The 21,582-nt window shown below is 42.4% G+C and overlaps 1 protein-coding gene across 12 annotated transcripts in view; it reads right to left on the minus strand.

Moving 5' to 3' along the window:
- Window positions 1-6,207: 6,207 nt before the first annotated feature.
- PARD3 (par-3 family cell polarity regulator) overlaps window positions 6,208-21,582 on the minus strand; it is a 670,780-nt gene continuing 655,405 nt past the window's right edge. For all 12 annotated transcript variants that reach the window (XM_030321422.1, XM_030321420.1, XM_030321421.1 and 9 more), the window contains 2 exons: window positions 14,519-14,646; window positions 6,208-8,232 (listed from right to left, as the gene is read on the minus strand). In XM_030321422.1, coding sequence (XP_030177282.1) covers window positions 7,836-8,232; window positions 14,519-14,646 — 525 coding nt within the window. In that variant the 3' untranslated portion in view covers window positions 6,208-7,835. The remainder of the gene's footprint in view (window positions 8,233-14,518; window positions 14,647-21,582) is intronic.

A 21,582-nucleotide genomic window follows, 5' to 3' on the forward strand; every position in this document is an offset into this window, starting at 1 on the left:
ACAGAACACCAAGCCTGGCCCCCTTACCGTGCCATAAGTGTACCAGGCACTCTGCTGCCTCAGGAGTTTGCACTTGCGGTTCCTTCTGGGCATGCTCTTCCTTCAAACAGCCACGTGGCTCCCTCACCTCCTCAGATCCCTGCTCAACTGAGATCCCTGTCTGCTTGAAGTAGCAGCCCCCTCGCTCCCTTTTCATTTTCCATCCCACAATCCTCCTTTACTTTCTTCCTGCCAAGTTTCACGCTCTGTTATATAGCTATTCCCCACTAGAACGCAACTGTAACATTTACTGGCGTATTCCCAGCATCTAGCACAGCACTTGGCGGACTACGGGAGCTATAAATGAATGAATGAATATGAGATAATTATCTTTCCTAAACTGACTCCACATTCTACATTGCACATTTCAGGCCATATAAAGTGGCATCTTCCTTAAAAATCAATATTGGGCTCTTCATGGCCTTACAATTACCTTGGACGAATCACACAAACAGGATATCCGCGATTTTCAATTAATCCAGAGGGAACACCTAAAAGGACTGAAGATAGGCAGCAGAAGATACTAGCATAGTATATGAAGTAGCCAATCAGAGATAAGAAATCCCTGATGAGCCATCCCCTACAGAATGGAGAGAACATTTCCTGGCTTACGGGAAGGAGAGCCGGAGCCAAGGGAAGTGCCTCGTTCAGCTGGATTAGTTATTGGAAACTCGTTTCCTTAGGCCAGCCAGTTCTTCCAGACACTGAGTCTGTGGCTGTCTATGTCTCTTCTCTAGGGGCAGGGGATCAGAGGAGAGGGGACTGGAGCATTGGCCACTGGCTCCTGCCTCACAACCCAACTGTTCATTTAAAGGAGCAAGGAACTGAGGATAGACAGGGCCCTCTCAGGGGAACCCCAGGGAGCGTCCCCGGCAGCACTGGGCCTGGGATGCTGCACAAAATGCCTGCTGCTCTGAAACATCTCAGTGGCTGCCAGTGTTTCTCTCTGAGATGCTGAACTGTGTTTGATTAGGATCTTGATTGAAATAAGCCACTCGTTTCCTTGGGAATGTTTCAGAGCTAAAAGTTTCTTTCCATGCATAATTAATATTCTACCTCTTTGAAGATAAATTTTATCTATCCAACTCTATAAATGGATCATTTCCCCCTGGCTATTACTATGTCGTCTCCTTAACAAAAATAAGATAAAATACAAAGAATAATGATATGTAAAGAAAAAAAATCATCACTAAAAATGATTTACATTTTTATTCCCAATGCGAAAGCTTAAGAATGTTTTTAATGCATGTCCAGCTTGAAACCCACTGCACATGTCTTACAACATTTCGTAACAGGCTTTTCCCATCTGTGCTGAAAACAGCTGATGATTTAATGCAAATTGTTATTGTTTCACAATCTCCCAGTGATCTTTTCTATTTTGTTTCAGGATTTGGGGTCTCTTTTGCATCTGCTTCAGAAATGCGGCTGCTGGGATTGGCTTTTTGTCGTGGCCACTCTGTGCTCCACTATATCCTCTTTTCTTCCTATTTCAGATACTAGTTTTATCATTTTTTGAAATTTCGCTGTCTTCAATTTCATGTGATTCTTTTCTTTTCTGAACGTTAAAACCTGGCTTAGTTAGGAATGAATACCTTCTGGTCTAAGAGATTTAAATGGTGAAGCAGAGGACCCAAAGCATGGAACAGTGGTTATCAACAAGGGAACCAGTGGGGTCTGCAAATCCACATGGAAGCCTGGCATGATCTATTTCAGTAAATATTTGAAATTTAAAACACACTGGCCCTACAATGTGAATAAACCATTTTGTTTATGTCATGTAATGTGTATATTTACAATATGTGATATATGCATATGGAATTTTCAAGTATATGTAAATGGCATGGTGGTTACCAAATTTATTTTCAAGACATTACTACCTTCATCACTCTTTATACATTATATGGTGTTTCTTTTCCCAATCAATGAGTTATCATTAAGTAAGGACCTTAAAATTGTTAAAAACAAACAAACCTCTACTTTTGATACAACTTTACACCGCAAAGGTGGGCTGCTGTCAGAACAATGGGTTTTATGTTCTGATGGAGCTGCTCACCAACTGGCAAGCCATGAACTCTGGGAGTCTCAGTTTCCTCATGTGTAGAACTGGGCTCTCATTTCTCTAACCTGCTTCACGGGGTTTGGAGACTCAGAGAAGATGAGAAAGTTGTGCAAAATTGTAAAGTGCTACATGAACAAATCAAGCAAACAAAGTGGAAGCCAAGGGTGGCCTGTGTACTCTCATTGCAGGTTCAGATTTTGTGGAATCTGAATCTGTAGAATCTGGTTGCCTGAACTAGAGTGGGAGCTCCTTGGGCTCAGATGGGAGTCAAGCCAAGCAGATAAAAGGAAGGAAAGTTTGGAAATGGAGTTGAAGGTTGGGGCACGTGTAGGACAAATTCACTCTGAGGCTTCACGAGGCAAGTTCAAAGGTTTGCATTACTCCAAAATACCCCCCATTCATTGGCGAGCCCTAATCTGACCTGTCTCTGGGTTGTTATGTTAATGTCTTCACCCATTTCATCCCAACATAAACAGCGGTGATAGTATGTTGCCACTGACAACTAGAGCTAAATAAAAGCAAGTCAGATATGAACTGAACCCTGAAACCAGATCATTAGCCAAGGTCACGACTGGTTTAGAAATTTGTGTTGTTTTCCTTCCTGTCACTTGCCAGCAATATATGGCACTTTTCCCCCTTGTAGTTTGCAGTCGGCTGGGCCCTGAGCCATGGAGACTGTTTTTAATGGCAAAATCTTCAAAGTTGTACTTAAAATATTTGCATCATAAAATCCTTCATGGGAGCCAAACTTCAGCTTCGGGAGGAGCCTCCTAGCAAGTGGCAAACTTGCCTTCAGAGACCGGAGAAGGGCTCCTGCCACCAGCACCACCTTCCAGCCGTTGATCTGCTGGGGCCGACGACACCCCGGGAATAGAGTCGGAGCATCATGAGACATCCACAGTGTCTGGGAACAAACTCCAAATGGCTTTTCTAAGCCAACAACAGTGTGAGGTGACTCAGCAGTTAGTTGAGCAATTCAGAAAAACGTGTTTTTCACACATTTAATTGATCCTGTGAGCAAATAAGCGCTGAGGATGAAAGATGAGTAATTGTTCAGTCTCGCCGTGGGAGGGCTCTATCCTCGTTTCTTGTACTTTCCTCCTGTGTCCAGTACGGAATGGATCTTCCTGGGGAGTGAAAGGCCAATGCACATATTATTTGCTTTAAAAAATTAAAAATCAGAAAATAAAAACTTATCATTTACATCTGAATTCAGAAAGGAAGAAAAAAAAATCTTGTCTTCAGCAAAGGATGCCTGATCTTATAGGACTCATAATGGAAGCCTTTCAAAATGAAATTCTATAATATGGGGTTTAGCCTACAGAAATGAGACGTGTGAACACAGGACACCCATGTATTTTTTACTTTGCTGAATGGGATATGAAAACTCGAGGAAGAGGAAGAACAGGGGAGGAGCACTGGCTGGGAAGATGGTGAATTTTGGAGAAAAGCACCCAACTAATGGGAAATAAGTCCCTTCTGCATGGAGTTCAATGACACTCTCCCCCCTTCCCCATGAGATTTAAGGTAAAATATCAGTTTCTTGTTAAAAAAAAAAAGCTTATGCTCAAAATTATAACCCTCATCCTCCACACATTAAAAAAAAATTAAATTTAATTCAACCAGCATTGTGATCTAATCATTACTCAGAGCTGAAGGTGGCTTTCCATTATAGCATCTCCGTCACTCTCACTTTCTGACCTGTGAACGTTCTTATTAGCTGCCTTATTAAGATGATATCCTGTGTCTGAAGTAAGAAAAGAGGATTATCTCCTTACCTGACATGTCACCAGTGGAGTAATCTTTGTTAAAAAGAAAAGGAAAGGAAAGAAAAGAAGAGGAGAGGAGAGGAGAGGAGAGGAGGAGAGGAGAGGAGAGGAGAGGAGAGGAGAGGAGAGGAGAGGAGAGGAGAGGAGAGGAGAGGAGAGGAGAGGAGAGAAAAAAGAAGAAGAAAAGAAGAAAGAACTGAGTTACACAGACATTTACATTTTTGGCACACTATATGATCCACAGAAGACATCCATAATGGGATATACTTAGAGGTAGTTAGATGAACCTTAGTGACTTATTCTTCCAGGACAAGCAAACAAAACCAGAAGCAAAGTACTATCTGCTTCATCTTAGGTTGATTTCAACTGGGGCAAGACCTGGGTGTCAAGGACTCATAGGATGAAATAAAGAACACATTAAACTAACCAGAAAAATATAGAATTACATACGCGTTTTACATGTGCTACATATGCCCATTACACTCACATGCAAACACGTGTACTTTCTAATAAAAACTATTGGAGAAAGGAGGGAAGTTTGGAAGATGGTGGCCCTATTTGGGTTAATCACCAGCAATGATGTGGACAGAGAAGCCTTGTCCCTTCCCTCTGGCCTTGTTTTCAGACTCATGTGGGAACAGGATCACAAAAGCACACTGCTGGCCAAGTGGTCAGCTCTGTTCACTTATTTGCTGCCCTTCTTCAAAATGGGTTTGCAGTTAAATCAATTGCCCCCACTCAAAGAAACAGAAAATTCGTTTGGTTTATGGTCCTTTATTGGATACATTTGACTTCTGTGGCAGAAGTGAGAAGCCAAGGTGCCACTTTCCTTCCTATTAGTGGGACAGCCCTATCAGCCATGGGATGCTTTGACTTCTGAACTGTCTTTGGTCTAACCAGCCACAGGGAGAAGAGATGGGTGATAGTGTTTAACTTACATATGATAGAGGTCTTATATCATATTATCTTATAAACTAATTATAAGTATTTATAAGACTTTATATAACCTTGATGGACTGAGTGGTGATAATGTAACCGTGGGACCATCTTTACTGAGGGACAACAGAGTCACTCCACTCCCATCCTCAACTGAGTGTGGCCCTTGGTGGTGCCACTGACCCCCTTTTGTGACTTGGGACTACTCCCCCCCCACAAGGCCATAGATCCCAGTGCCCATGCTGACTACCCTTGGCCTGGCTCTTGCTGTAGATACGCTCTTCCCGTGATCCTGCCGGGTCCTTTGGAATTGCTCTGGAGCCAGAGGTCAGCCATTTGGACAAGACTGCTCTGTAGAGCATGTCCCCCTTCTGTGCTGATTCATATCTAGTCCTACTTCTCTCAGTGTAGCTCAAATTGTCAGTTTTAATCTACAAATCCCTTTGTGATTGGGGTCCCCCAACATACAATATTACCTCTCCTGCTCCACTTCTCACTGTCCGTTGAGATAAACAACCTGTGAGTTTTGGCATTTGCAATGGGCCTCCTGGTCAGTGAGAAAATTAACAAATCTGTCCATCTTCTCTTTTCTACTTCCCCACACCTCGCATGCATATAAGAACCAAAGACGTGCCATTTTCTTGGCTTGCTACACACCTCTCATAACTAATCCTGAGGTGACAGAATTGGATTTAGTGACAGGCCGAAGGCTGCTATGACAACCAGCTGATGCAGGCACCCCACACGGAGGGAATTTGCAACAGGTCTGTGCAAAGCTTGCCCTTTGCGGGAGGCGGGGGGGGGGGCAGTGGTGGTGCGCACAGGGATATTTGTGCACAAGACGCATCTAGGGTAGATCTAGTGCCCTTTATGCCTTCAAAGTACCATATACATATTAATGAATCTAAAAAATATAGCAAAGCCTTATTGTGTAATTTGGAAATAAGAACTGGTTGGTATTGAAAGTGGAAAAGAATCTGGACTTTTCTCTGGGCTCATGGTACGCAAGGCTAGGGCTCCCTCAAAATGTTTGGCTTGCTGAAATGATCCAGAGGGAGCAGAGGAAAATAATGGGAATATTATGTAGCTTTCTGAATAATTTTTCTTTTATTTAGCTCTAGAGTATTGGCTCCTTCAATTCCAAATTCCCCAGGCTTCTTTTGGCAGCCTGGGCCTTCCAGTAAACTCATTAAGCAGGTCCTTTTCTCTTTCTTGTCCCCTCCTCAGGTGTTCAAGTAAGCAGTCAATCATGCACTTCCATGTCTGCACACAGATATAAGGAAACTTTCAACTTTTTCTAAACACGAAAAAAGAAATCACATCTGCTAATATACTTAAAAAAAATAAATGAACAACCCAAAACCCAGCTAGGAGTTTCCACAGGAGCACTAGAGACACCACAAAGAACAGGAAGAAATATGCCTTTTATTAGAAGTCTCATATGTACAGGGAAAGCTGTTTCTCACAGCTCAAGGAAGGCTGTAAGAAAAAGCTACTGTCATCCAAGGTCACTGTGCTTACATTGGTAACACCATTTAAACATTGCCACACATTATGAACACATAGAACCATTACACAGAAATGCAAAAGAGACACAGGTACGTGTGGACACTTCACATATTTTCTAAAAACAAGTGGACACAAAAATACAATGTGCCAGTAAAAAAAAAAAAAAAAAAGGCATATCGGTACATGTCTTTTTTTGTTTGTTTTCTCTTTTTTTGTTAATACATGGTGTGCTGAGCTTTCATCTCAAGCTTTCTTCACATCGGGATTTGCAGGCACTTTAGCAACCCAGCCATGGTTCACAACACATGACGTTCAGACGGACAGCTGAAAACACAGGAGCAATCGAGGTCCTTGTGACCCCCACACACATTACAATATTGACATGAGAGCAATCTTTTGTTACCACTGTTTGGTGATATAACAGCTTTTCCCTTATCTGTCTTCGTTTTGTGGCAGAATTATCTAGTAGCATGGATGGCATCACCAGGCAGAGATACAGCACCTGGGTGTGCTAGACAAACGTGATTTCCAACTGACTTTAAAAACTGTAGCAAGCCGATGAGTTTTTAGAATCCCAAAACGACCGTCTGATTTATCTTTGTCTCACTCTATGCCCTTCCTGCCAACCTGTCAAACGAAAACTAATTAAAATAATTACTGGGATGTTGTGGGCCAGAAGCTCATCCTGGGAGAATTCTTTTCTTAGCTACCACCTCCCACGTCATGATATGCACAGGGCCGGTGGGCGGGCTCCATTCTTCCCCAACCAGAAGTCACTCCCTGTCCCTCGTCCCCCACACAGAGCTGCGCTGACTCAACACACGTGTCAGGAACATGACCGAACAAGTGTATTTATAAACACAGACTACAATGATCGCTTTATTGGTAATGTCGAGTTATAAGGCAGTTGCAAAAGGACCCCCATGATAACCAGACAGTGTTGGATATGGCTTAGCTTCTTTACTAGGATGAAGGAACTTTCCTGTTGCAAGGAGCTGGGAGAGAACAGGGAAAACCACACTGATTACAAAGTACCATAAATGACTGTGCTGTGAAGTACCATAAAGCCCCAATTTCTGGTGTATGTCACCCAATTTGATCCACCAGAGATTGGGATGTCGCCTCACATCAAAGAAAACCGAAAGGGGAGAAGGAGGGATCAATATCACCTTCAACTTCAAGGTAATTTGTCACAAGTTGCAGGGGGCTGTAACATAAAGCCATGGACATCTCATGGGGGAGGTGAACATTCCTGGTACTCCAGAGAGGTGCAGAGCATGTGAATGCCTCGAACAGATGATTGTCAGATGGTGGGAAATCCTTCCATGAAATAGACACTTGAGACATAGTGGCAAAGACATTAAGGCCTTCCATTTCTTCGCTCATACTGCTTAAAGGCACTGATACCAACAAACAGAAAAATTCCATAGTACCATCAAGGTTTTAAAAAAACTCCCAAAATACAAGTCTTCATAAGAAAATGTCCTTTATTGCATGACATGAAGCCTCCACTCTTCTCCTGTTCAGGAATAGAAGGGTTTCCCTTTCTCAGGAGTCTGGAGTCTGTTCAGCCTAGCGACCTGAGAAGGGGAGGGGGGCACGTCCTGCCGGAAGGGCCCCTTGGGAGGGGTGTAAGTGGGGTCCTGGACTTTCTTGTATGAGTCATAGTTGTTGAGCCCTTCGGGAGGAGGAGGCTGCTTCTTCATCTGTTGCTCTTTCCGCCTCTGTTCCTGGCGAAGGAGCTCCTGGGTCTCCAGCATCACCCTGGCGTTGAAGCCGTGCCCGCCCAGATAGCCGTTCCTGGAGCCCTGGTAGCTGGAGTATCTGGGGTTCTCCTTGGCACTCTGGAAGCCTTCCCCAGGGGGGTAGTTCTGCTCCCAGGAATCCTGGGACACAGAGCTGGCATTTTTCCTGCTTTGCCTAGAAAAGCAAATCCCAAAGGTTAGTGTGAGGCTTGGGAGAAGGGGAGAGAGAGAAACGAAAGGGAGAAAGGAGGTGGGGGAGGGGGAAGTGGAATATGCATTTGAACCTCTCAACCAGTAGTGCTGCACTGCAATCATGTGTCAGCCACAGTGATGCGGGCTGGAGGATTAACACAGGACTGTCCTCAGCAAACAATGGCTAAACAGGAGAGAGCACTGAGGGCTTGGGTGGCTATCCAAAAGTAAGGATCCTCCTTCTGTGTCTCCGTAGGCACTATTGATTCTACATAGGGTAACAGTACCTCCTGCAATTTAGACACACTGGCAAGACTCTGTACGGGGGTATTAGTGATCTGGCAGCTTCTACCCCAGCAGGAATTGCTCATTTTAGAATGTTACAATTCAATCCTAAACAAGCAAAACAAGTATTTTACACAGCTGCCACCATAATGCCCGAGACACTAGCTAATAGGAAGTACATGTAATGGATTACAATATGGGTTCAGTTATGAAAGATTTAAGTCTAGACTCCTATGTGATTAAAAATGCAACAGGCAGTCCCTTAAAGTCCTGGCTTTCGAGATGTATATGTCAGCAACCGACACTCTCCAGCATATATGCTCATCAGGCCTGTAGAACCTGGGAAGTCTGTAAAGTAAGCACTATTTTCCTACACACCATACCCTCCCTGAAGGCAGGGATAACCTACTTAACTCCCATTCTGTCACTCCAGGATAGGGAAATAAATCAGAGCCATATAGAAATTTCTAAGTCTTATCACTTCTGCAATAAAGTTGCACATCATTTCAGGAAACATTATTGTTTTGAAACATCTTTAATTTACTATCAAGTCTCTAGATGCTTTTATGAATTTACAATAAGATTGGCTATGATAAAGTAAAACAATTTGTGCCAGAAAGGAAGACATGTCCTAATTTTTCGCCTTAAAAATGGAAGAGAGGAAGAGAGAATTGAGTAATAAAACAAAATATATTGCTCCATTTATCAATAAGAAAATCATTTGGCGACAGTATGTATTGCTCAGGCTTTCACATCAACACACACAACATGACAGGATGTTCAGAAAGACTCTGAAGGGAAAATGCGATCTATGCAGACACTGGGGCTCTCACAGGAATGAAGCATTTGCATTTTTGAACATTGAGAAGTGCCATCAGTATGGTTTGGGATGAAATCTCCCCATTTTCCACATGGCCTAAAATGTAGTTGGGGGTGTCCAGCATCATCTCTGGATATGACTGTGATTAACTGAACAGTGTCCAGTACCTTTATCTGGTTCTCTTTTAATGGGAATCAGACCATTCGTACAATCAGCCCAGGCAAGAATCCTTAGATTTGATGGAATAGTTTATTTGCCTAGAGCACTGATTATCTTCACTTAAAAAGTCATAAATTAATCTGCCCAGGGACATGAATGATGGAAAGTGCCAGCACGAAACCAGGGATTTGACATTAATCATGAAACTTTAATTAAAACAACGAACTTGTTACTGATGTTACAGCAACAAAAGTGGAATTCCTTCATGGGTTAGTAATCAATTTAAAGATAACCAGAAGTAGGCCACAGAAATTTCACCTCTTTTTCATCCTTAGCCTACTGAGATCCACTAACCCTCTCCAGCCCCCAACCCCCAACTCTATAAAGCCCAAGGCTTCGCTCTATGGCTCTCATGCACCGTAAGCTGAGTTTTGAATCATTTCAGGAAGACAGAGTCTTTTTTTATTTAAACACATCAAGAAGTCACTAAAGGTTTGTTAGGGACAGAAATTATGATGATGTGAAAGAAGAATTTCTTGTAGCTAAAATTTTCTTCAAACTAAGCTGTCTAGAGGGAAGAAAGAAGACCTCACTGAGGGTTGAAGTAAGATATGTGGGGAAAGAACATATACATAGATACAGGTACACAAACACATATATACACATGTTTCCGTGGTAAGTGTGGTATCAACAAGCTCTCAATTAAGGAGAGGACAAGAAATGATCAGATCATAGAGAAACTCGAGAAAATAGCAGACAATGAAAGTTTTCTACATGATGCTTAGGTTCAGGTAGATAGAGATTCCAATCCTGTCTGCCACTTGCTGGCTGTGTGACCCCAGGAGGGTTATACTGTTTGGGCACAAGTTGTCTCACCTGTGAAACAGGACAGATATCTAACCTCATAGGATACAGGGAAAAATAAGTGAAATAACACATGTAAAATGCTTAGAAAAGTGTGTCACACAGTAAATGGCTGACTAATGGGTGTTGGAAGAGTAGTTTGAAGGCAAAGTCACTTTGTCATCAAAGATTAGCCTCTGGGTTTTGGGAGACATCTTTGTGACCAACGGAAAACAATAAACAAAATATTAGCTTTCCAGGGCGCCTGGGAGGCTCAGCCATTAAGCGCCCGGCTTCAGCTCAGGTCATGATCTTGTGGTTCGTGGGTTTGAGCCCCACGTTAGGCTCTGTGCTGACAGCTCAGAGCCTGGAGCCTGCTTCGGGTTCTGTGTCTCCCTCTGTCTCTGCCCCTCCCCTGCTCATGTTCTGTCTCTCTCTCAAAAATAAATATTAAAAAAATTTAAATAAAAATTAAAAAAAATATTAGCTTTCCATCCTTTGTGAGAAGGATTGGGTAGAAATCAAGAAGCAGGGAGAGGCACCAAAGAATAACTGAAGAAGCTTCTCTAAGTGAAGACAACTCCACTTTCTGAGAGACTGGAAAGAAGCTTTTTACTGTCCCATGATTGCTTAGTCAAAGGCCACAAATAACAACAGCAGCAATCTCTGTTCACTGAATTTCTTTATAACCAACACACAGGTATGTCTGGTCCTAGAATGAGCCTACTAGAGTTTTCTGAATCCACTCAGGGCAAATGCCCTGGTTTGGCAATAGCTATCACTTAATGATTGTAACTGCTTCCAATATGGCTTGAAGACCACAATCATGTAGACCATCATCTTACACCAAAGACCCAATGCCTCAGGAAAGCAAGTTAGTCACTAAGGTGAGGAGGACACAGAAGGATGAAGAAAGATATAAATACCAAGGCTGACAAGTTGACAAGCAGCTGAGAGACATAATAAATGGGCCTGGTGGGGAGACCATGTCTGGGTGCGGAAGACAGAGGGGAAGTGAGGTGTACACAGAGAAGTCTACCACCAACAGACGGGAAGCCATGGAGAAGGAAAGATGAAGAGCAAATGGAGAGTCAGCAGGAGAAGAAAAAACACATATATTTCATAAAGGATCTTCAGTAAGTCTTTCTATCAGTGACTATAACTGAACATGCTTCTACTCAGTTTTAGAGTTGCCTTTTGAACACTAAGACAGTAATCTAGAAATTTTAAAAGGATTAAAGAAAAGAGAGTAAAGAAGAAAAAAGAATAAGTAGTTTAGGAATAAAAAAAAAATTAAAAAGGAACCCTATTCTGACTGAGAATTAAGTGTGGGTCCTCTCAGGTCTCCTTTCCTCCCGAACTAGTGATACGACTTGACTAGCATCCCTTACCGACATTTCAAAATGTAATTTGAATTCCGTCTATAAATTGGTTATTCACAGTGAGAATTTACACACCACTTCGGCTTGTATATGTCCCTTCAGTTCAGACCCCTTTCTCTAGTGCTACTGGTACAAAGTCTTGACCATTTGTTTTATTTTACGCTCCACTTTTCAAGAGAACTTCTGTTGTGTGTGAAGTCTTTTTGGTATTGAATGCCATACCAACTTGTTTAGACAAAACTCTGCTGTCAACATCTGAAAAGCAGAGGTCAAGCGTCTTTGAAGAATATCACGTCAGAAATCTGGTTTTGACTCAAGCCCATGTAGGTTCTTGCTATCTCCCTCTGAGCTCCTCTTTGGTCTTGTTACCTTCCTCCGGATCTCCGCACACAGCCTTTGTCAAGTGGTGCCTAAGCTGGGTGTGGCTCAGCATTCCTAAATCTTCCCACAAATATACACTCCCATCCAGAAACTGTTCTCTGAAGGCAGAGAACAGGCTGTAGGGACCTCCCAGACCTCTTGCCTGAAACAACTTTTTCATCGTGGGATTTCTGCTTTTGTCATATCAACACAGAATAAAATGCCTAATAGTAATAAGAGGGCTACGCTGAACCCAGAGGGAGTTTTTATTATTTAGGGAAACACTCCAGATGGCAGCAGTACCAGCAGCAGCGACCCTCCCTTCCATGAATTAGATCCTTTTACCAGGTGCTTCAGAAGGGAGAAGGGGAGCGAGGAAAGGCAGCCTAGAGGAGGAGGTGGAAAAGACAGCGGAGCATCAGTTTGGAATATGGAGCTACCTGGGAACACGACCAGGAGAAAGTCAGTGATCCCTCTTTGCCCTCTTCCCCAGGACTGGGACCCTGGCGGTTCTTCTCACGCCAGGCTGTGTACACTTCTGGGCCCTCACCCACCATCTCTCCCACTTCCCTTCCTCAGCCCTGTGCATTTCCCACCTCACTCCACCTCTTACATGCGCTTTCTGATATTTCTCCTCCATTTCTTATACTCTCAAACACAACTAAAATTTATGAAGTCAAACAATTTGCCAATCAAATAAGATCACAGCCCCTGCACAGGCAATGCCATTCGCATAGGCCGTGATGTGCTACTGACCGTCAGGTATGTCAATCCATCGACCTGATCACACTCATTCATCTGATGGAAAGCAAGCCAAACAGGCAGGGTGGAGGGATTTTATACAGAAGAACCTTTATGTATAATCCTGGAATGTTTCACATTTGATGCATGGGGCTGGTTCATACAGCGGCCTTCTTCCATATGCTAAGGGAAGTAGAGCGCAGAGAGGAACTTTGCACCTATACCCAATGACATTCCAGACTTGGGAACCAAAACCCTCGGTAGCAATGAGCCTTATGAAATCAGGGTTTAGGGAACGGGCAGGTGTGGGTTTGAATTCTGGCAGAAATTATGGACCAGCTGTGGGACCTTGGGGGAAGTTACTTAATTTCTCTGAGCTGCTTCCTTGTAAGACAACGTGTTCAAGGTCCTGTCCAGACCTAAATTTCAGTGACTCTTACCCAGAGTGGGCTAAATAAATATTCTCCTATGTGAAAGAAAAAAAAGCAATTCTCTTATTTAAAAGAAAAAAATAATTTAGTTTTCAAAGGAGATAGAGCTTTCTAGATGAAAAAAGAACAACTGAATGAACAATACTACAATACTAGTAAACTACCATTAGGAGAATGACGCTACTCATCCTGGTAGATTTTCATTGACACCCTCATTCCCTTGTCTGATCCACGTCAATGTAGCCAAGTCCCTCGCTGTTATTATAGGGATTATTTAACATTTACAGGGACTCATCCTTATTAAAAATTAGAAGCAAATCAAGACCACTTTTGTACAGGTCAGTCAAGTTTACACAGAGAAACATTGCCTCCACACTGCTCTGCTCAAAGTCAAAGCAATCTACTTGATACAAACATGGTAAGTGGATTTTTTCCACCAAAATGTTTTTGTCACCTGGTTTTGAAATAGAACAAATGCCTGTAAGAATTGTGATTATAGGAGTGAATCATAGGAAGTTTGGGAAGATGAGTATTTTTAAATGGGTACTTTTATTCTTCACTGTGCACGGAGGAAATACTCAGATGGGAAAAGGGCTATCATTTCAGGGTATTAGGGCTCGGTCACCTGAGTGAGTGCTCTCCAGGCCTTTGGCAGAGAACCCGTGGGGCTGAGGTACCTCCTTGGGGGGAGCCCGGCAGATACCAACCCCTCCCCCCCCCCCCCCCCCGGGGCTAGTCTGCTCATGAGGTGGGCATCCCTGGGACTCTGAGGATCCGCACTGAACAAGTGTAAGGATGGCGGGAGAGCAAGAGAGATCCTAACTGGGCACAGACCGTGGAGTACCGCCCCCCCCCCCCCCCCCCCCCCCCCCCCGTTTCACGGAGCTCTAGGTTTACACAGCATCAGACACTCTAGTCACCCCACCAGCCAGGCAAAATAAGCGTTAGCTTTCCATTTTTCAGATGAAGAACCCGTCCGGTCCGCGGCCACCTGGGAAGTAGCAGAACCAGTACCAGAGCCCGGGTGTGACCCCTCAGCCCGATGCTCCTATGGCAGATCATCTCGCTCGCGGTTAGGAAGCTTGGGGGTGACAATGCCGGCATCTCCTGCCACACTTTTCTTTCTTCCGGGGGGCCTCTTTCCAGGGGTCAGATGGGGGGCAGGCTGAGCAGCGCCCTCTGCCTGCCGGCTCCCGCAGGACGAGCGCGTGGAGGAGGGGCTTCCCGCGGGGCCGGGCTGGGACTTACCGGGGCAGGGAGCTGTACTGGCGCTGGGCCTGCTGGAACCCCTCGCGCTCCTCCTGCCGCTGGCGCTGCATCTGCACCTCCACCGACACCGAGTGCCTGCCGCTCTGCGCCGCCGCTCTGGAGTTGGGCTGAAGGGCAAAAATGCGACACGCTTAGCGAGAGAGGCAGTCTGGCTATCATGTGGCCGGTGGGCCTCATTCCGATTCTTAAGGATTGACCTAGAAACATGTTACAGATGTGGTGAGTTTTTAAAAAGCCAACTGCAGTTTTCCCAAGTGTGAGAAAAGAGGTTATCTATTTGCTTTTATGAGCCCCAAATACTCAAGCATCTTAAATTTTGATTATGGCTTCAGAATGGTCTGAAATTGAGAGGCCAACTTTTCTTTCCCTTTTATTTAATGTTTATTTTTGAGGGAGAGAGAGAGAGAGAGCGAGCGAGCACAGGGGAGGGGTAGAGAAAGAAGTAAGGGACAGAGGATCAGAAGCAGGCTCTGTGCTGAGAGCCGTGAGCCCGATGTGGGGGCTCAAACTCACCAGAAGATCATGACCTCAGCTGAAATCAGACCCTTAAGACTGAGCCACCCAGGTGCCCTGAGGGGTCAACTTTTCCAGTCTTCCTGATGGTTTGATGAATACCAACATTAGACACCAGTTTGCATCCCCTGTATATCCAGCAAGTACAGGGGAGCAAGGCTCCTCAGGAGAGCATAAGATGCCAATGTCAAAAATAAATAAGTAAATAAATTTTGCTACAATAATTCACAGAAGTGGGAAAGTCCATGGGTGTGCACTTGCAAGTTGGCTGTGCTGGTGAATTTTCTCAGCGGTTACCTATTTTAGGCTAGCAGTAGGGCTACAATAGAACTCATTCCCCTTCTCCTAAAGGGTGATGGCTAAATTCTGAATGGAGATTCGTTGACACTAGGCACCATTCGCCATGTATAGGTCTCCTCCAACCCAGGGGTGGCAGTCAAATGGAAACACTCATCAAAAGAATAAACCCTAACAGCTAACAGCTAACAGCTCCTTGAATTGGTTATGAGACAATACATTTTCCCTTACTTATTAGGAAATGGCATTTTTACCTAGGTTAATTATACCCTATAGAGAAATTTCTACTCCTTCTGGCTAAATACTTTGGTCAGCAGGTCATCCACTGATTGCTGCCTCTCAGCAAACTCAGATATTTGGTTGTGTATATTGTGCCATGCAGATCAAGCCCCTGTGGATGCTTCAGCTTCTCACTGACAGTTTTTAGCTTACCTTCTAGATCTGCCCTTTGAAAATGAAAGTTGGTCTGCTCAAAATAGACAACGATGCCTCTAACTCTACAAAACACCCAACAGTGGTTTATCGTAGCATCAGTGACATTCACTAAGTAATCCTTTTTGGCACTTGCTAACCTCTGCTCCCCTTTGTGTGACGCAACATTGTGCAATAGGCATATTCTGAATGAAGAATGCCTCTTAAAAACAAGCTATTGATTTTCTCTCGTAGACACCAATGGCAGACTTTGACTTGATAATAGTTTCCTAAAATAACAGTCTTTGCTTTCATTTGGAGAGTTGTAAGGTAGCATGTGGGCTTGTTACTTAAGGAGTGGCTCCTGTGGTTGGCTTTTGTGTGAACAGAAAGAAAGCATCATCTATTGTTCTCTTTCTGCCCGGCCAGCATTATCTTATTTGTGGGTAAGCAATAATAAGGATTATATGGGGCAAAAATTTCAAAGCATATGGGCATAGGCAGTGGGCATATTAAAAATATCCCGATACAAAAATAATGTGTGAAGAGATTAGGCTTTACAATACCCCAGTCTCTACTAGTGAATGTTTATAACCACACTCACTGGAACAAATGTGTGTTCTGAGACCCGCTCCACAACACCGTTCAAATAACACATCAGTGGTGCCATGAGCGAGGAAAACACTTTGCCGAGTGAGTTCTGCTTATGTAAACAAAGCGTCAACCAATTGTTCATCAACTACGTTAAAGAAGACAGACATTTTCTTCCATTACACTTGATGAGGCTGGCCAAAAAGAAAACTGAGCGGCTCTATTGTTCAGGGTGAGGCTTGGGAAGCTTGAGAGAAGCCACTGGACAGAGGGAAAGCAAAGCCAGAAAATACTACACAATTTTCCTTCCACCCTCAAAAAGAACCACGTTTCCCTTTCCTTTTCACTCAGTATAAGCTATATACATGTGTCAAGCAGTCTTGAGAGATCTGGCATTCTGCAGCAGGATTTAGTAACGGGCTTCTTAAGCTCATGCTGTTCTGTGACACGCTGCTTGTGGAGATGTGAAAAGAAAATGCAAGGTCTTGTAGACATTTCAGGTGTATTTTTAAGTTGTTTCTCCCAGAGGCCTGAAAATTTGATTCTGACAGAAAAAAAAAAAGTTGAAAGGCTTTTGTTTCCTCAACTGTGTGTTTTCTGACACTGTGCACCTCAAACCTTATCCATGGCAAGGACCCAGTTGGATCTTGATGAACTCCAATAATAAAATTATCATCACACAGGATCTGAAAACTGAACATGAGTGAATGAGTTTGGTATTGGCAAACTGACATATTTCATACTAGTCTGCCCACTACGATGACTTTTATTCCATTTCTTTTTTCAAAGCATGCAGAAGGGTAGGTTCTTAAGAAGAATTCCCCTTATCTTTAAGATGAAATGTTACTGAGCCACAGATCTCAAGGAAGATTGTATACATGACCAGCCTAGAGCAACACTGACGTAAGTTTATCCTGGCAAGTTTTATACTTGGCCCGAATCAAAAATAACCTGATTCATGACTTCAATGATGATCTCATAAAAATGTAAATTGTGGGAGCAGTATTATAATCGACAATCCTGACTTTTAAATACAGTGGTTTCCATCTCTATGGCAGAAATAGAATAATGTGTCTGGAGTCCAAAATAATAAAAATAAAGAAATGAAGAAAGGTAATTTGTAACCCCAGGGAGAAGTTCATGTTTTCAAAAAGAACAGCATTAACAGCTACAACCACAAAGTAACATATATACAGGGAAACACACAGGTAAATTATAATTGTAATAATTCTGGAGATCACGGGGTGCCTGGGTGCCCAGTCAGTTAAGCATCTGACTTCAGTTCAGGTCATGATCTCACAGTGTGTGAGTTCGAGCCCTGCGTCGGACTCTGTGCTGACAGCCCAGAGCCTGGAGCCTGCTTCAGGTGCTGTGTCTCCCTCTCTCTGTCCCTCCCCCATTTGCATTTTGTCTTTCTCTCTCAAAAATAAATAAACATTAAAAAATTTTTTTAAAATATTAATTCTGGATATCTGCCAGGCAATAATAGCTCTGTTTTCAGAATACAAATCTCAGATGACCTGGCCTTGTTTATGATGAAATTTGTGACAAGCAATGACCTTTCAAGTAAAAAAATTGCCAAGGCTGGCAGGGCCATAATAATGTAGAGGTAGTAAATAGAAATAAATACATGGTTATCTGTTACACAGTACACTGGAGGACCATGATATGTAAATTTCTTCATGGCTTATGTTTAAAGCCACAAGCGAAAACTATGCATGTTGCTTTTATAAATGAGCTGCAAAGTATTGGTCTCTATCATGATTATGGAGAGACAGTATTTATACAATACAAAAAATTATATAAAGTTTGGGAAAGCTACACAATTTGGCTATCACTTATTAGTGTAAAACAAAATATCAAAAATCACTGGTGAAAACATAGTGTTTTCACCAGATTTCATTAACTAAACATTTGTCTCAGTTAAATAAAATCATTCTTATTTTTCCAAAATAAGAATATAAAACAAAACTGTTAAGACTAAAGAAAGAACAAAAATAACTATACAGCATACAAAGTGTCAGTACCATTTAGAGCCAGGAATATTGGAAGACTTTTAGAGCTTAATCTATGAGTGCATGTGTCACTTATGAAATAAAATTCATTACTCTTTTATTAGCATTTATAGAAAATAATTTTTAAATACTCTAATTTTTCTTCACATAGTGTGTAAGCATATGTGTGTGTGTGCACCTGTATATCTTCACATATACACACATATATGTACTATTCTTACAAATGATACTTTTGAGTGAGTTTTCTATTCAAAATGAATAAAATTTTCAAATTTTCACCTATGTTCAAGGGCACATATGGAAAACAAAAATAAGATACAAGTTCAACTGCTTCAGAGGAAAAGTGATGATAAAGATAATGATGGTGACAATAACTAAAAGGACACACATCCACCTGAGATTTGGAATTCCTATGTTGGCAATTCAAACTTGCTGTAACCCTAATATAAATTCCACATTCTGATAAAATGGTAATTTAAAGATTTGGTAGAGGGTAGGGAGACTTTTATGCCATTGAATCATGTAAAAAGCATAAACTGTTCACTCTGTTTAGAAGTGGCAACTGCTGGGGCGCCTGGGTGGCTCAGTCAGTTCAGCGTCCGACTCTTGGTTTTGGCTCAGGTCATGACCTCACAGTTCACGGATAGAGCCCCGATCTGGGCTCTACGCTAACAGCATGGAGCCTGCTTGGGATTCTCTCTCTCCCTCTCTCAAAATAAATAAATAAACTTAAAAAAAAAAAAGTGGCAACCACTAAGCTTGGTAATTATTCTGTATAGTAGATTCATTTACAACTTTTAATCAAAACAAAATTAACTTTTGTCTATACATCCTGCCTTCACAGCCTTCCACCTCTATGCCATCACACAAGATACTGTTACAACTATTGATCGAACTCTTGTGGGTTCTGAATGTTGAAAAGCCTAATTGCTACTAATGATGTGAGTAATGCTTGAAAAATCTGCAGAGCAAACCAGTTTCCCTCATAAAATTTTCATAAATACATGTTTGTTTTTTACACACCGTTTGTCTTTCTCTCGTCTTTGCCAACCAGTGTTTGGATCTACTTTTCCCCCTCCTTAAACAGCAGGTATACTGAAAATTGCAGCTCTAAAAATAAGCCAGCCTTCTAGTGTCCCATGCTAATGATGACCAAAGGCAACTTCATTCATTTCTACTACCTGAGGTCTCTGCCGGTAGCACGGCCCATGGGTCATGGAGCCTTCAGCTGGGAGATGGGTCATTGGAGCTAGAAGAAAGGGGTCTACTTTGCAGCAGCACAGAGGCTTTTGCCATGAGTAAAGGGTCCCTGTTTGTTTGCAGGAATGGCTTTCTCCAGGTTGATTTCCAAGGGAGGTGATTTCCACCCAGTTTGAACTGCAAAGCTATCAACCGAGAAGGCATTTTTTGAGTAAAGGCATGGAGCCCCACTATAAGGAAATTACAGGAGATATCCTTGAAGTCTTAGGAGAGATGAAAACAAAAGGATAAGCATCATTTTCTCAAACTTCCCAGGTACAGGGAAGGCAATCCAGGGGTTCAGGGTGGCTGTGTACTACAGACTGGCTCTCTAATTAAAGCAGACAAAACCCTAAAAAAGGGAAGAGGAGCCATTAAAAGTCCCAGACAGAAAAATGGAAAAAAAGGACAGACCTTTTTTTTTGTTGTTGTTTAAAGACAGACAGCTGGGAAGAAAGCTTGGGGGAGAAGAGGGTATTCACATCGCAGAGGATCAATTTTCCATCTGAAGGACTAAACTACTTTGAGTCACTACCAACCCGGGATGGAAAGGATTTAGCAATATAGCTATTAAAGGCTCCATTATCCCATCTATCAACCGCCTCAGCCAGCAAGTCTCCTTGTGGGCAACACTCAGGTATCTGCAAAGTTTTAACAGCATACTGTACTTATGTCTGCAGCGTGCAATTTAATTCTTTTAAAAGCAACACTAAGTTCTGTCCATATCTGAGCTCTGTGATAATAATCCTAACCTCAGCTATTGTTCCATTATCTTAAGAAAGATTTAAAGCAACTTGCTGCTTTATTTATGCTGCACCTGGCATTACATGGTGAAGAAGTTGCTTTTTCTCCCCTCCTCCTCCTCCTCCTCCTCCCCCTCCTCCTCCTGTTCCTCCTCCTCCTCCTTGTCACTGTCGTCCTCCTCCTCCTCTTCTTAACCAACTTGGGAGAGAATGCACTTCAGTTATGGAGCTAAGGGAATTTCCCGGGCCTCTGCTCATCTAAGGACACTTTGTGCCACAAATCAGCTCCCTCAGGCCCAAACATTATTTTGAACAAAAGCCCAGGAACAGGTGCATTCCACACTGCTAGGGTTTAGGGAGAACATTTTGAAAATGGATGAAATGAAAAGGGCTACTTGGATGAACTTTCTGCAGCATCCCTCTCTGTATGTAAAGTAATTGGCTCGGATCTTCTATATGATACATCTGGTCACACTTTGTGTGTGGCATTTCCAACAAGCATGACGATTTCAACTAATATGGACTAAGAGGGACACACAGCTTGAAGACAAATATCTGGTTCCTTACAACTAAAATGATTGCAAACCATTCCAATGGGTGAGATCATAGTCTCATCCTTTCCAAACAGACTGACCTTTTAAGGTCAGAATACACACAGAAAAAGAAAAAAAAAAAAAAAAACTAAGATACTCAAAGCTCATTTTGTAAAACAGATAATAAAAACCATAGACTCAGCTACATTTTGAGGCTCTTATTGAGGCAGACAAAACCTTATTAAGGCAACAAGGAGAATTGGTATGAAAGTTAATACACTAAGTAGAATTATAGTCACTTCAAGCTCATTTATATGATCAGTAGAAAGGAGAAAAAACAGCAAGATCCCAACTGTTTGAAAATTAAAAAAAAAAAAAAAAAAGAAGAAAGAAAAAGAAAAGGTCAACTTCTGACCCACAATTTAGGAAATTATTCCATTCCTAAAGTAATCAGCCTGTCATCCAAATAATTCCCTGCTCACTCATTACAGGAAATGATAATACAAGCCAAGTGCTCAGTCTAAAGTTGCTATGGCATTTTGATATACAACAATTTGGCCTATGACCTTTTGTAGGTGAGTTTCTGGATGTATAAGATTTTCTCAAACATTTTTCCTAACATGATTGTTCATATTAAGTAGCTGGCATGGGAATGTATGCCAACATATTCACCACCCCCATTAGGAAAAAAAAATCATATA

The sequence above is a fragment of the Lynx canadensis genome, chromosome B4 (genome assembly GCF_007474595.2).
Source record: "Lynx canadensis isolate LIC74 chromosome B4, mLynCan4.pri.v2, whole genome shotgun sequence".
In the NCBI taxonomy this organism is placed as follows: domain Eukaryota; kingdom Metazoa; phylum Chordata; class Mammalia; order Carnivora; family Felidae; genus Lynx; species Lynx canadensis.